Consider the following 16,694-nt stretch of genomic DNA (forward strand, 5'->3'; position numbering starts at 1 on the left):
TATAAAATAATTGTAATCTAAAATCTCATGAAAAAATTGTATGAAATATATCGATTGTCATTTTAAGGCCAAAATAAGATATGATAACAAAATCAGTTATTAAACTCATCTTACAACCAATGTTTTAAATATCTACTCAATAACAAAATGTGTTATCAATGTATCTCCATATCTATTCAATAACAAAATATACCATTATAACACAGTTTGATATTGTTTTCATATTATTTTGCTCTTCGCTCCTGCTCGGGTAGGAGCTTCTGATGGCTTTGTCCGCCTCGCTTAAGAGTTACTTAACAAATAGACAACTCTCAGTAAAGTTAAGCTCTACTGAATCGTACAGTTTTTGTCATCGATCAGGAGTTCCACGGGGGAGTAACTTAGGACCGTTACTATTCCTTATATTCTTTAACGATGTTTACTTTACGATACCTCCTGACTGCAAGCTGTTGTATGCAGATGATTTAAAAATGTTCCTCACTTTGCGATCTGCAGAAGACTGCAAACAACTGCAAGATTATATTAATCTGTTTACAGAGTGGTGTCACTTGAATAATCTTACCGTCAGTGTGTCATAATGCTCAGTCATTTAGTCGAAGCAAGACTCCAATCGTGTACGCTTACGAGATCGAAGGGTTCCGCCTTGAACGTGTCTGTGTTGTTAAAGATTTAGGGGTTGAACTGGGCTCTAGAATGACCTTTCAAAACCACTACTCTATCATTTCTAAAGCGAATCGCCATTTAGGCTTCATAATGCGCATAGCTGACGATTTCCGTGATCTACATTGCTAGCGAGCTTTATACTTTTCGTTGGTGCGATCGATTCTTGACATGACTTCTGTGGTGTGGTGTCCGTTTACATATATTTGGTCGGCCAGAATCGAGGCTGTACAACGTAGATTCGTCAGATACGCTCTGAGACATCTTCCGTGGGCGGACCCCAGGAATCTCCCACCATATGAGTACAGATGCAAATTACTTAATATCGAAACACTGAGTAGCATGAGATCTGCATCAAGAGCTGTCTTCGTTGCTCAACTCCTAAAGAGCGAAATCGATGCTCCTGAACTTCTGTCCGCCATTAACCTTAACATTATGCCTCATCCGCTCAGATCCCGAGAATTTCTTCGGCCTACCCAGGTAACCAATAAGCATTAGTATAAGTAGTAAATCAATTGTTTATTAGCATTCCTGGCGTTTTATACTGCAGGTTGCTGTTTATCAGCCTTTTGACTGCATAAATTGTAAATTGGCATCCACAATTCTATTGAAATTCTTCTTGTCGGTAACTAGCTGTAAATAAACATTGTCAGCACTATAAGAGGGCTAGCAGTAAAGTAGCCGCATATTTTGCCAAAATAGCGTTTAAGTAGCATTTAAGGCAACTTAAATGCTTATTAGCTTGCATTTAAATTGCATTGGAAATGCTTATTGGTTGCCTGGGTACTTATCATCGTACGCAATACGGACAACACGAACCAATCCAGGCGATGTGCAGTGTTTTTAATGTCGTGTATGACCAATTTGATTCTACGATTTCGACGAATACTTTTGAAAATAGGATTATGACAAGTTTAATGTGATACGAATTTAATGTTTTCTGTATTTGGTTTATATTTCTATGTAATAAGTTAAATGTTAATGTTAAATTGATTAAACGTGAAAAGATAATGGGTTTTTGTGCCGATTTGAGAATGAAATTATTAATCTCAACTCAAACCGACTTTTCCCGTTCAAACCTTCACTTAGACATAAGGTCAGATTAAGAAAGTTAATAAATATTTAAATATAAATAAATATAAAGATAAATTCCAGTCGTCGTATGTTCTTATCTCGACTGGGAGAGGCTGTTAGAGTCAATAGGATCGCAGCAACTGGCCCTGCAATTGTTCTGTACTCTAACAGCTGGCTACGAAGTCTGTCATATAAAAACAGAAGGTCCAGTTACGGTAATTTGGCCATCGAACTTCCTGATTAACACCACTCAGAGTTGACGTAGCTCTCGAGAAAGCAAACTAGCTCGTGATGGTTCATGGAGAGTTTGCACATTCGAGGCACCAAGTTATTTATTTATTTACTTTTGACGTAGGACTTACCACTTTGTGAAAACGAAAATAGAAGTGTAACGTTTGAATGAAAGATTTCAAATTCTAATAATTACTAAATTACTGAACTAAACTAAACAATTTATATGTCTTTGGATAAATAAAATGACCATCAATCTTATAGTCGGGAGGTTAAGAGAGCAACTTTAAGGAGGACATAAGAGGTGGGGGGGCACCTATACAAATGAAACACAAATTTCCTCATTGAGAACTAATCAAGTAAATAGAACCAAATTTGACAAGTGAGGGTTTCAGAAGGCACGATTTTTTTTCTATGGTGTACTGAGACCCCTTCCCCTTCTAACAGGGGGGGGGGGCTCCCATACAAATGAAACACAAAATTTCCTCATAACTCTAGAACTAACCAAGCAAATGGAACCAAATTTGGCATTTGGGGGTTTTAGAAGGCACGATTTTTTTCTATGGTGTACTGAGACCCCTTCCCCTTCTAACAGGGGGGGGGGCTCCCATACAAATGAAACACAAAATTTCCTTATAACTCTAGAACTAACCAAGCAAATGGATCCAAAATTGGCATTTGGGGTTTTTAGAAAGCAAGAATTTTTTCTAAGGAGAATTGATACCCCTTCCCTCTTCAGAAGGGGGGGCTCCCATACCAATAATATACAAATTTCCTCATAATTTGAAAGCTAATTAAGCAAATGGAACCAAAATTTGGCATTTGGGGGTTTTTGAAGGCATGAATTTATTTTATGATGGTTTGAAACCCCTCACCCCTGTGGTAAGAGGATAAGGACATCTCTATGTCTCAATGTGCTTACTATGGGCTCCACAAGCAATTGCGGTCGAGCAGACTAAGTCCCCGTACAAAGTGCACCCTGTATAAGACGCTTATTAGACCGGTTGTTCTCTACGGGCATGAAACATGGACAATGCTCGAGGAGGACCTGCGAGTGCTCGGAGTTTTCGAACGACGAGTGCTAAGAACGATCTTCGGCGGCCTACAGGAGAACGGAGTATGGAGGCGGAGGATGAACCATGAACTCGCACAGCTCTATGGCGAACCCAGTATCCAGACGGTGGCTAAAGCTGGACGGATGCGATGGGCAGGGCATGTTGCAAGAATGCCGGACAACTACCCTGCAAAGATGGTGTTCGCCTCAAATCCGGTAGGAACAAGACGACCAGGAGCGCAGCGAGCAAGATGGTTAGACCAGGTGGAGCGAGATCTGGCGGAGAGTACTCGGTGTCCGAGGAATTGGAGAGCGGTAGCCCTCAACCGAGTTACATGGAGAAATTTTGTTCAACAGGCTTTGTCTTAGGACGGCAAGCCACCTAAGTAAGTAAGTATGTCTCAATGTTTGCAGGCGTTGTACTTATGAACGACCGTCCACGTAGTCTTTGATCCAATTATCTGATATAGTCCTACGTCACCCTTTCGTACAACCCTTAGGGCTGTATACCTTGTAGTTTTTTAATGGGACTTTCAACCGGTAGTTGGTGCGCCCCAAAAGCACCAAGTTTCCAAACGTATCAAATAATCGTTTCTTTATTTTTTTGCCGTGTTCCATGCCAATTGATCCGTTCCGTATTTCCATTTTCGTTGTTCCTGGTATACTACCTTATCGGGGTCGCGATACCTGTATCTCGCAGATGGGTCCGCCATCTTAGGTATAGCTTGCGGAATACAGCATTTCATATTCAATCGCTTGCTCCGAGACAGGCGCTGTTTGAGCCGCCCCTCACCTGGGGCACTGGAGCTTAAGTTCGCACCTCTTAACTTAGATGCGCGAGTATGTATTTGAAGCGTTTTTAAGTATGGCCATTGCTCGCCATCGCTTGATTTAGATCTGCGAGGAGGCGCTAGGTAGGGGCTTGAAAGAGCCAGAGTTATATTTGACGCTCATCCCAGATTACTCTTCCCATTTCATACCTTATTAAAGAAATGTGTGATTGATATCCGCACATCGGCAATTAGCATCCTTTAGTGCTTAATCGAAGAGGCGGATCACATCAAAATCAATATTCAATTCAACTCAACAATAAAATAGCACGAATGAGAAATAACTCTCCACACACAATGAAACTTTGAAGTATGAAATAACTGCTATCAGTGGATGTATGTGTGTATGTGTGGGCAGGTAAATTTTAATCATGCAAGCCTAACAAAAAATATGCTCTTTAAGCAATTACTGCAGCGCAAAAATTAAAACATCAAACAGATTATTACTGCTGCACAGCTGGACTTTTCGGAGCTATTCTATATTTTTTTTCTTCTGTTTCCCGTTTCCCGTGTTGGTAGGTAGGTACAACGAACGCGCAACCATCATAATCATCATCACTGAAATTCCGCCAATTTTTCATATCACTGATCCATGTGTTGTCGGCCGGCATTCGGCATACGAAAGCTGCCGGTGGCTGGCTGGACGGCCGACCGGTATGGGGTTAGATGCTTCACATACCACCGGAGGGTAGATATGGAAAATTCATAGAAAAAACTATATTCTTACCATTTACACCATTAAACAGACGGATTTGGTTGATAAAATATTCATAATGCTAAAACTAGGTTTAACAATGACAATGTAACTTAAAAAAATATTTTAGTAAATATGTTTTTATTGCATTTGTAAAGGATAATCTACGTATGACTTAAGCTGACTTCAACCACTAGTGATAAAAGTGCTTCTAACTCTATGTAGTTTTTTTTTCCTAAAAGTTCGCCAACTTAGTCACGTTAGACAAACACAGTTCCGAACTGTTCCCCAAAGTAAACGAACGACAAGAATCGGAGCATAAATGAAAATTAATTATCATTGAGCCATGAAACTCACATATGAGCAATTTACTTTTATTGCTTTGTTTTGCGTGCTACCCAAATGGCACATCGCAGCAACGCAGCGCTGGAGTCCGTCTGCCCCGGTTAGTCGAGGGTTGGTTGGACCGAACCGTCGAGGGTGCAAATCGTTCGCCGACAATCTGCGATTTCGCGATTTTTCGCCGGCCTGCACTACCCGCTACGATACGGTGACCCGGCTCGCTGCCCTTTCCCGAGAAAAACCAGCCGGTCGGCCGGAACCGCACACCCACCGACCGATGCTGCGTCAGGAAATGTGTTTGTAGCCAAGTGCGAGTGAAAATTGTTTTCAAATGAGCTTTCGTTGCATTCGGAGCCACAGCAGATAGGCCAGGTGCATTGTGTTGTGATACCGTTTGTGCGCATATTGTGCGTGAAAAAGTGGAAATATTTACTTCAACGATAGATAAGCAACCATCTGATCAACAAGTTGGAACTTCAATGCAGCGATTTAATCTGTATGATGTTAAAAACAGAAGCAAACAGAACTGGTGTAATTTTCAGACTGCTGCATGTTTTAAATTTTCACTATAAAGAATTAGGTTCTGCAATTTACATATATCATTTTCTTAATGGGTATAAACGCTAGCTGAAACAGTTAAAAACTAAATACCCACATTCCAACCATAATTCTCCTCTTTGCGTCGGGTGAGAGGAAGCGGTGGGAACTTCATTACCAAATCGCAGAATTTCAAGGATGCTGCAATTGTGGCCGATCCCTGCACGGATGGTATTTGATGGACAGTTCCAGTTGTTATTTTTATTACATTTGTACTTGACAGGCGAGAGCAGCCGCACGAAGCTGCACACCCAGCAGCTCGATTTTCCACTGCAGTCCTGCCAGCCAGCCAGTCACACAAGATGAATAATAGGCGTATAAATTTTCGGCCAACGCATTCCCCACGCTGCTGCAGCTGGCTGGCAAATGAATTGCGAAGCTGCTCCGGTATTCGGCCGATAAAAGTGTCGCCGTTGTTGGTTTCGGTTGTGTTTTGTCGACAGCGTCGTCGTCGTCGTTGTCGGTTTATTGTAGTTTTACAGTTAGACAATGTTCCCCCCTAAAATGGGAGGCACTAGTAGCAGTGCAGTGCGGTTTGGTGCACCAAGCTATGCTACCAGTTGCGCGAGGAAATACAAAAACCGGCAACAGAGGGGCAAAAGCATTCCTGTCTTGTAGCAAAGACAGTGACGTTGAACGAATTTAAATAATTTTCAAGTGCGAATCGCAAACACTTACTTTTTCCGGGCAACAGAACCGGGTGACATTTGTGCAATTTTAGTTCTAGAATTGTGCTGGTGTCAACCATCAATGTTCGTTCGTTTGGATAAACGATCTTACTTACTTCTTGGTCCATGTTCGCTGGTCCGGCAGAATAAAGGGATGAAATCAGAGATCTCCACTGCCCTGGAAGGTTACCCGCCATGGCTTTCCTATCGCCAGGACAGGTTCTCGTTAATAGCCCGGATGTCGTTGGCTAAGCTGCGTCGCCATGGGTCTCTGGGTCTGCCTCTTCTTGGTTGGCCTTGCGGATTCCAGTCGAGTGCTTCTCTGCAGATCTCGTTCGCTCCTTTCTTCAAGGTATGTCCGATCCACTACCACCTGTGGTCTTGAATTTCTGTTACTATCGGCCGTTGATGACATCGACGGTGGAGTTCCTCGTTCAATATCCAGTTGTTAGGCCACCAGGCACGAATGATAGATCGCAAGCAGCGATTAAAAAATACCTGCAGTTTTTGTGTTGTCTCCACTGAGACACACCACGTTTCGAACGTTGGGACAATTTTTTTTGTGTGAAAATATAGGTTTCCCTCATTACTTCCTCAGAATTCACTTTCTTAGGATATATTCGAAGTGCTTGCTTCATGATGTCTCAGTAATTCTCAAATGGCCGCAGTTCCGCTGCGTTCAGGGGATTCAGATCCTTCGACACTGAATTGACCTTCTTAGCCTTTTGCCATTTCAGAACATCTTTAAGTAAATAGTAAATCGTGTATGTTTTTGACAAACTCTGACATTCGCCGCGTTCCGATGAGTAATGAAGAAATGGAGCTCCGGAAGTCTGCAGGCATTGAGGATTCGCTATTTGGGTGCTTCCGTGAGCGTGATTTCTCCATCGTATTGCGCCGTTCATCGCGATTTGGCGCTTTTTGGGCTTTGTACGTATGCAGTCCCGCGCTGTTTTGCGTCTTACTCGAAAGATTTACTTAAATTGAGTTTTCGACCACATCTCTAAGTTAGAAAATATCGAGGAAAAGTGATAGACGGTCATATTTTTATTATAATCGTACAAGTTTGGGCCGGAAGGACCCATGATTTTAAGTAATTTTATAGACTGGGAAATTCATAGGCCTATGTATAAAACCAATGTTCAAAATATTCGAGGTCTCCTACTTTTTGGAAGGGTGCACGATTATAGGCAAGTACTCCCGAATCCATCTTGTCCAAAATTGGTCGATCAGTTGCCTCGCCAAATCCAAATTGGTTCTCGTAGCTCAATCGGCGGTTGATCCATTAGAGCTCAGAAGTACGTCAAGGATCGTGAGTTGACGATGGACTCTGCTTCTTCAAGAATCGTCGATAGCGTCTGAATTTCGTGGGCTGGACAGGCTGTTCAGCGCTGTGTTGACACTCCACACTAGTCGCTCCCAACTCCCTCCGAAGTGTGGAGCTGACGACGGGTTGAATGTTGAAAACTCACTTAGTCGCATTGGTTTCGGCGTTTCGGCCTGAATCTGATGTATGTCTTAGAGTTCATCCCGCAATTTACAGCTAGTACCCTGAAAATTTGTGCATTTGTCGGAATATCTGAGTAAGAGACTCTAACTGAATTGTTTGGATTTCTCTTGAAAGTTTGGGCTACGGCTTGTGATTTTTTTGCCCTGTACGGAGGTCCATTTTGAGCAGTTCCTTTCTCTTTCTCCCAGTCCCGGCGTAGTGGTTAGCATTCACGTCTCTCACGCCGAGGACCCGGGTTCAAATCCCAACCCCGCAGAAGTCATGAATGACCCAAGCTGGTTAAAGTGACTATAATCTAAACAAAAAAAAATATAACACTACTTAAAATAGATTCTACCATTCCCAGTACTCCAATACAGTAAATTCCAATACAAATTACTCAAAGGGTAAAAATTAAAGGGTGTACCACATCAAGTTGCCTCACGGAAAAACGCTTACCTATCTGACTGATTCTTTTCAAACTTTCAAATAATAAAATATAACCCATTAGTAAGCTTTTGGCATTCAACTTCAATACGTTCAAGTCGTTGTAAACTATTAAGTATGGATACCTTGTGGAGAAGAAGAGACTGTATGCGTGCCGTATTTATTGCAAAATTACTTTATGGAGAAATAGACGCACCGAATATTCTGATGCAAGTAAATATAAACGCAGCCTCGAGGTCTCTACGGTCTAATAACTTTCTTCGCCTGGCATTCCACAGGACGGCTTACGGTCAAAATGAGCCAATTCGAGCAATGTGTAATATATTCAATGACGTGTATCATTTGTTTGACTTTTGTATTACTAGTAACTGTTTTAAGAATCGTGTTTATAATTTTTATTAATTTCGACTGATCTATGTTAATTGTTAAGTTTTGTTCAAGTAGATCGTGTGTCAGATGATATAAATATACATAATGATAATGATAATACCATCACCGTATGCTTGCATCCTACGCTGAACTTCACTCATAAGGTTCTGTACAACATCTGGCTGCAGCTTGTTCTGTATGGAAACCCACTTTTCCTTCATGTCTTTCTCAGATTTGACTTCTTTGGGATGCTTACGTAGTGCCTGCTTCGTAATAGCCCGGTATTTTTCGATGGGCCTTAATTACGGTGCGTTGTGGGGTGGGGGGTTAATGTCCTTGAGCGCGATAGTACCTTCGTGCCGCTCCAGAACATCTTTTAAATAGTGGCGCGAAGCAATATCCGGTCACAAGATCGTAGGGCCCTCGTGTTGCTTCAACAGAGGAGGCTTCTGTAAACACTCCTTGAGGTAGAGCTGCCGGTTTACAGTCCCGGTAGTCACGACCAGCGCACTTCGTTTGCCACATGAGCAAATCGCTTGACAAATCATGTATTTTTGGTAAGCTTTGAAACTTCCTGCTTCTTTAATTCCTCCGGAACACCAAACTTGTACTGGGCCGTGAAGAACAGTAGGACCGGAAGCTGCCGGAAGCATTCCCACCGTACTTTGCCGTTCGTCATGATTTGGAGCCTTCTGCACTTTGTACGTATGCAATCCCTCCCGTTCCTTGGCTATCTGAATGAAAGACCTGGACAGATTCAACTTTTTGGCCACATCCCTGATCGAAGCATTGGGATTCCGCGTAAATGATTTCACGATACGCTTAAGATCATGATCACTAATAGAACACCCATTCTGACCGCATTTCTCCATCTGCTCGATGCTCAGAATTTTGCAGTAACGGTTAATCACACATCTCACCGTTGGATGCACGATTCCGAGTGATTTTCCGATGTCCCGATGAGAGAGTTGAGGATTTTTCTCCGCCTGCTTGCGCAAAATCAATCCGCGAAGTTGCTTTTTGGGTGATGCCATTTTTTCCAAGTTATGAAAAACTGTAAACTGTAACTGTAACTGTGTCTAACTGTAAACAATGCAATCTAAATGTGAATGTATTCGAATTGATCACGATCGGTGAAATATTCAAATACCCTCTAAACTACTTTTACCCAAACTTTTAAGAGAAAATACCCACTGGGTAATTTTGAACAGCTTTTTTTCAGTGATGCAATTTGCTTTGGGATACCCTTTACACACAGGTTTAAAAACGATACAATTAGATTCTGGACACCCTTTACCACTGAATGGCACTTCCTTCAGGCCTCCGGCGTACGCTTACTCACCTCCAGCAAGCGTATTGGGCTGTAAATGGTAAGACTCTGGCAGCTTACATTTTTCGAAACTATAATCGCTACTTTTTACTTTTTGTCCGGCTTTTCAGTCTTTCGTAGAAATCAGAACAGATTTTTAAATTCTTTCCGACGTTTCGGCTTTGTATTTAAGCCTTTTTCAAGGATTGAATGTTGTCCTTGAAAAAGGCTTAAATACAAAGCCGAAACGTCGGAAAGAATTTAAAAATCTTTTCTGATTTCCACAAAAGACTGAAGAGCTGGACAGAAAGTGAAAATTAACATCAACGAGACACCAGTCGATAGAATACATTTTATAATCGCTACTTTCGAAACAACCCTCTTTCAACCCCCTAAAACCTCTCGGTCACTTTCCAAATATGCGTACTCTCTTTTGTACATTCGCTGTTACTGGTGTCCACTACTGTGGCCCAATTTATTTGAAACCTGTACGTGATGAAGATTCGCCCAGTTAGCTTCGAGGTACGATGCTGGTCTAACAAGCCAGTCGTCTTATGTTCGAATCTCGGCTAGGCGGTGCTTGCTAGTTAGAGTCAGTAGGATTGTTGCACTGGCCCCGTAATTTTCCTGTACTCTAACAGCCGGCTGCGAAGTCTGTCGATAAAGAAGGGTAATGTCTAAAGACGGTATAAACCCATGGCTTTTTTTACGTGATGACCATTTCGTCAAAAGACTTACATCACCGTTTCCGTGTGTTTCAGTACAAAGGACATTCACCTCGAACCAACAGGAGATCTTGCCAACATCCATTCAGATGACAGCCTCAACTTTAAGAGTTATGCAACCTTCCGGGGGATCCGTCTATGACGTCTGAAAGCGCTAATAAAACCTCCCAGTGTGGCATCGTGTGGGAATTCATCCCACCGTAGGCACCAAACTTGGACGGTCTATGGGAAACAGATGTGAACTCTGCGAAAATATCATTCATCCCAGTTCTAGGTCAACGGAAACTTTCCTACGAGAACATGACGACAAGCCTCAAAGTGGTCAAGAGCTCTCATCTGCTTACTCTATTGTCAAAGAACGTACGAGTTAAAGATTCTCATTCCCGAGAATTTTCTGACGGGCACTTTCCTTCTTCTGACGGGCAATATTTGATCTAGACAATCACAGATGTACAAATCAACTACAGCACTACGAACAAATTCTGCAATGCGGGTTTAGCAGAATTGGAAAAAAGAAAGAATATATCTAGAAACTTCACAATCAGTTGGAGTGGTGACGTGCTTGACAGTCTCTGTCGGAATAATAAGTGATAGGGTTTATTTCTAATTCCCGTCGTAGTAAGGAAAGCCACTCTAATTTTCATCATTTCTTAGGTGGATTTAATGAATACTCTAAAAGCTCTGCTGCTTATTTGACTCAAACACACTTACCTTCCGATACGTGCCCTTTGAATTCACTAAAAAGCGGTTAATAAAGCATTTGATTGAAATTACGCAACTGACTTTATATCTTAAACTCGTCGTACCGTTTTAAAATCCGTTCATCAAAATTTTTCATCGTCAGAACTAAAAACAAACTAAAATATTATGGAATAACTAATTGTGCATTGCGTGTCATAAAAATCGCTGATATTTTTAATAATTTGTGTTGGATAGGACGGGAATAGACAATTACGACGAAGCAGCAACATACCCTACTAAAAAGCAGCATTTTCTCTTTTTCTATGTCAAAAAGCCAAGGGATTTATCTAAAAAATCTGGTTTTCCACTGGGAAGTTAGTCGAAGACAAACTGTTCGTTGTCTATCTAAAGTGCGACATATGATGCGAATAACGAATATCAAGATATTAAACGAGAAAAAACTCCTTTTTAATCTATAGTATATTTATGGAAAACTTTTTAAATGAAAGGACAAGTTTTTCACAATTAAATTCCCCTATTAGTCTATATTCTACAATTAATAGAGGCATTTAACCGTGAAACGTTTTCCTTTTATTTATTTTACTAGTTGAGCCCGAATCTTACGAAAATATAGATGTCTGTTCAGAATTCAGAAAACTGCGGATACATTCCATTGGCCAGTGTTTGCGAAGATGTTTAATCTTTGTATTAGTTCTTTGAGTTCTTATATTGCAAAATATAGCTCTACGATGTTGTACATAAAAGAGTCATAGCCGGAAACTGAAACAAATAGTTTTATGGTCGTATTGGATTTTATTTGACTGAATAAAAACTTCTGGCTGTTTGCAACATTTATGTAGTCTGAGTAGAGTAAAATGTTGCTTAGAAAATTCTTGATCATTAACTTGCTATCTTTAACTTAACATTTGCTATCATTAACTCATCTTTTACAATTTTGCGACTTGGCCCGGTCTGATTTAACACCGACCATATATCGCGACAAGCAATCGAGTTAAGCAGGCGAGTCGAGTAGTCGAATTAGCAATCGAGCAACCAAATCAAGCAGTTGGGCCCAACAGTCGAGCCGAGCAGTTAAGTCGAGGAGTCCATTCGAACAGTTTATTCGAGCAGTTGAGTCGAGTAGTCCAGTTGAGCAGCTAAGTAGAGCAATCGAGTCGAGTAGTCCAGTCGAGCAGTTGAATCGAGTAGTCTAGTCGAGCAGTTGAATCGAGCAGTCTAGTCGAGAAATCGGGTCAAGCGGTTCAGTCGAGCAGTTAAGTCGAACAGTTGAGTCAAGCAATTAAGTCGAGTAGTCTAGTCGAGTAAGTAAGTAAAAGTCAAATCGAGTAGTTGAATCGAGCAATCTGGTTGAGCAGTTGAGTCGAGCAGGCGATTCGAATAGACCAATCGAGTAGTTGAGTCAAGCAGTTCACTAGAGCAGTCGAGTCGAGCAGTTAGTCTAGTAGTAAGTCAAGCAAGTGTGTCAAACAGTCGAATCGAGCAGTTAAATCGAGCTGTTCAGTCAAGCAGTCCAGTCGAGCTTTCCAATCAAGCAGTTGAGTCGAGCATTCGAATCGAACAGTTCAGTCGAGCAGTTCAGTTAACCAGTCCTGTCGAGCAATCAAATCGAGCAATCTAATCGACCAGTTCAGTCGAGCAGCCTAGTCAACCAGTTGAGCAATCGAGCAGTCTAGCAGTCGACCAGTGAGATGACTGAGGATAGAACTCATTGCTACGAAAACATGATGTCCTGTCAGGGGCCTGTTTTTAATTACCGATAAGCCTTTTATGACGTCATGTCAGAGACCTCGTTTTCGGTACAGACATAAGCCTCTTATATAAATAGATTTTATTTAACAAAATCATCAGACAGTTCTTAATGAATACAACAGTACAATTACAAATATATAATTTTCGAGAGAGCCGTCGTAGACTTCGTTGAACCGCATTGCCATAAATCGGATTGGGGCTTATAGTCTGCAGTTTGCATTCCGTCCTAGTAGGTGTAGAAAATTCCTAGCTCTGAGGTATCGATCAGGAGCATACAAATTCAGTTGACACAGACTGGCGGGCCAGTCAATATCTCCTAAAATCATTCTAACTGGGAACATGGCTTGAGCGTTGGCACATCTTTTTCAAGCCTCTCCAAATTAAGCAAGCGGTAACGTTCCTCATACTCATACTGCGGCAGGTTTTTGGGATCACACCATGGAAGACTGTAAGACTGTAAGCATTTTCTCTGTACCGCTTCAAATCTAGCGATCCAAATTGGTCGATAAGGACGCCAGATTATAGATTCGAATTCCAAAACAGATCTTACAAGTGAATAGCACAATGATTGAAAACAGTACGGATCACGGAGCTGCTTTGTGAGTTTAAAGACAAATAGAAGTTGCTTATTAGCTCTGAAGATAATGTCGTTATAGTGTATATGAAAGGCTAGTGCGCTATCCAGGACGACACCAAGATCGCTAATATGATAGACGCGCTGTAACAAATAACCCTTACGGCAAGCATGTTACTCGTTCAAATTTGTCCACCATGCGTTACAGGTCAATGCAGTTGGAGTTCGTTTTAATTACCTTAAAGATTTTTACCTCGTCAGCACGAAAAGACCGAACACCGCCAGGTGGCAGGAGGGCTGATAGTCTATTTACAAAAAGAGAAAAAACGTGTGGTCCACAGCTGCTTCCCTGTGGTATACCAGAGATGTTGCCTGAAGAATCCTAATACTCGGACCCGATTTTTACAATTAGATAGGAAAATAGCTACTTGTAGAACGGTGCGGAAACTCTGTACTGCTGGTTTTACAAAGACGGTCGAAAATAATTTTTAATTATCGAGTTATAATATTAGTTTAATCCGGAATCCAAATTTGCGGCCAAACAGAACACGGCCAACACACACGTTTCAAATAAATACCATTGTTTGGCCTTTCAATACTAGTTTTGCATACAGATTAAAGTTGAAAGCTCGGCAATGCCAGTAAATGAAAATTAAAACTTTTCAATGACACTCTCAGTTAGTCAGACACTTCATTTAAATGCAAAATTATGACGGGAACGAACGTGACCACTCGTAACAGTGGCCGTGCGAGCAAGCAAATATTTAACAACATCGAGTTTTGATCAAGCAAGAGCATATACTAGCTATTTGGTAGTTCATCAACGAGTCAAGAAAAAATAACACGATGTCAAAATACCGCTGCCAATAGCGAGATAGACAAGAAGTAAGGCAGCTTGCTGAAATCCGAAAAATTTGCTTCCACTTGGTACTGAAGTTGACAGTGCACTACTGCTGCTGCTGCTGTTGCTGACATACCAGCGGCCCACTTCGAACAGATGCACACGATGTTTCCTTGTACCCGCCGTTTTCCAGTTGCTTTGTAAGGCACTGCCGCTCTTTCCGTCCACTGGGTTGCATGTCGTCGTTCGGAAAACATAGACTGAGAGATATGTACGAGCGCCGACTTGCCACTGCTGACTACTGCAGACAAATAAATTGTTTAAGCTTTATTTATTTTGCGTTTCATTGGGTATGCAGAATGTTGGTGCATCTCTGGTGACTGTTCGGAATGTGTTTTCCTGTGGTTTTCCACTACTGTGTGTTCCATTTCGGACGGAGGACAAGTTTTCGGTGGTCCCCAAGAGTCGTTCTTGCTCTAGGTTGACTCGGTCGGCGGTTTGCCGGTTTGTTTCTCGACTCTCTGCGATGTCGACGGCGAAAGATGGAAGAGGGAAAAGGGTGCACGCAAAAGTCCGGGGACGACGGCTCCTGTAATTGTATTCTTCGGCACCATTAAATTAGTATGTCAAATACATTGTTACGGGGTCAATGCTGTGGGAAAATTATAGCCTGCAATTGCTGCAGAGCGGATGTGACATGTCAGCAATTAAGGCGCCTGTGATCTAGTTTTGGACGTTACTGGAGTACCGGCTAGGCTTGCAATGTTTTTTTTTTCTTCCATAAAAAGAAAATTTGGTCACAAATAACAACTTATTTCATCAGAACAAGTGATACATGGTAAAGGGTTTCCTTAAAAGTTAACATAAAACTTAAAGAAAATATCCAATCACGGATCCAACCTAACTGCTGCACGCTTTCGTAAGTACAGTTTTTAATGGAGACACACGGTTAACGACCCTCCGCAAGTCAGAAGTGAAAATGGGGCTTCACCGGTAGACCTAGAAAACTGAACGCGCGACTCGTCGTCAAGGTAGAGAGCAATTAATTTTACAAATTAAACTATATTACATTACGTTACAATTATTGCTGTTGTAGAACACAAATTCCAGCTGTCGTCTGCGTTGTGTGCTACGTAGTTAGTTTGGTTACGGCCGTCGAGCAGGAAATGTTGAATTAACTAACGCCGCCGCCATGCAAAGAAGGCGACTTTTACTACCTACCTACCTACACGGTTATGGGGTTTGTACTCATACCACCTGCCCCGCACCGCGATGGAAATGTCGGAAAACTTTCCGAAAGGGGCACACCGTGGTTGGTTTTGTGCCTACCAGGAAACTTTCCGCTTTGTTGAAGGGTGAAGTTGAACATGTGATTTTAATAAAATAAGATTCTGAACCGCTCGCACCCCTGCTGTCCTGCCGCAATCTATTGCGGAAAGGTAAAGAAAATGGCAACTGGAAAAATGCAATCTACGGCAGAGAATCTAAAAGAATATTTATAGATAGGTGTAGATTCTCAAAAGCTTAGATTCCATAACGTACTTGTTACATTTGAGTAATATTTCAAATGTTAAAAGTTTAAAAGTACAGGCTAGTTTAAAATTTTGATTCAGGAATGTTTATTTATTTAAACTAACATTGGACAATAAATTAGAGTTGAATTTGGCCTAAATTGAACTTGAAGTATTGATTCAAATCGGACATGGACACGAAATTAGATACGAAGTTTTACTTGAAATTAAAACTAACGAGAAAAGGTACTCTGTTCTGTTTTTCGCTTTTCAAATCTCGTTTTCCAATTTTTTGTTCCATTTTTTGCTTGTCTTCTGTACCGTTTCTTGGTTATGGTTCTCACTTTACTGCCGTTTTTCTTATTTTTTCACTCATTTTCTTTTCTTTTTGTTCCATTTTACCTGTTTCCATTTTATCCCGCTTTTCTTAACCCATTGTATCTTATTTTCAGTTTTGTTTTTTTCATGTTTTGCACTTGTTTTTTGCTAGTTTCTTTCACGTTTTCTTTCTTTTCTCTTCTTTTCCCTTTTTTCTAATTTTAATCTTTTCTGTTTCTTCTGTTTTTAGTTACTTTCCTTCCCTTTCCTCTCTGGTTTTCCTTGTTATTCCTCGTTTTTTTGTCATTTTCTCGTCCGCTTTTCCGGTCTCCTGGTTGTTCTTTCTTTCGCTTCTGTGCCATATTTCTCTTCTTATATTTCGTTGGACCTCTTTTTCCCGTTTTCCTCATTTCCTCTATTTTCTTTTTTTTTCATCCTACTCTTCTCTTATCTTTTATATTTTTCTTTTATTTATCTTCCTATATTCTGTTCAGTATTCTCTTTGCTTTG

At 41.2% G+C, this 16,694-nt stretch overlaps 1 protein-coding gene across 1 annotated transcript in view; it reads right to left on the reverse strand.

The window, feature by feature from the left end:
• Positions 1-6,794: 6,794 nt before the first annotated feature.
• The window catches only part of LOC128746239 (neutral alpha-glucosidase C-like), a 62,528-nt gene continuing 52,628 nt past the window's right edge, over positions 6,795-16,694 (reverse strand). Inside the window, exon 5 of the mRNA XM_053843288.1 lies at positions 6,795-6,892. Coding sequence (XP_053699263.1) covers positions 6,795-6,892 — 98 coding nt within the window. The remainder of the gene's footprint in view (positions 6,893-16,694) is intronic.

This window comes from Sabethes cyaneus, chromosome 1 (assembly GCF_943734655.1).
Source record: "Sabethes cyaneus chromosome 1, idSabCyanKW18_F2, whole genome shotgun sequence".
Lineage (NCBI taxonomy): Eukaryota > Metazoa > Arthropoda > Insecta > Diptera > Culicidae > Sabethes > Sabethes cyaneus.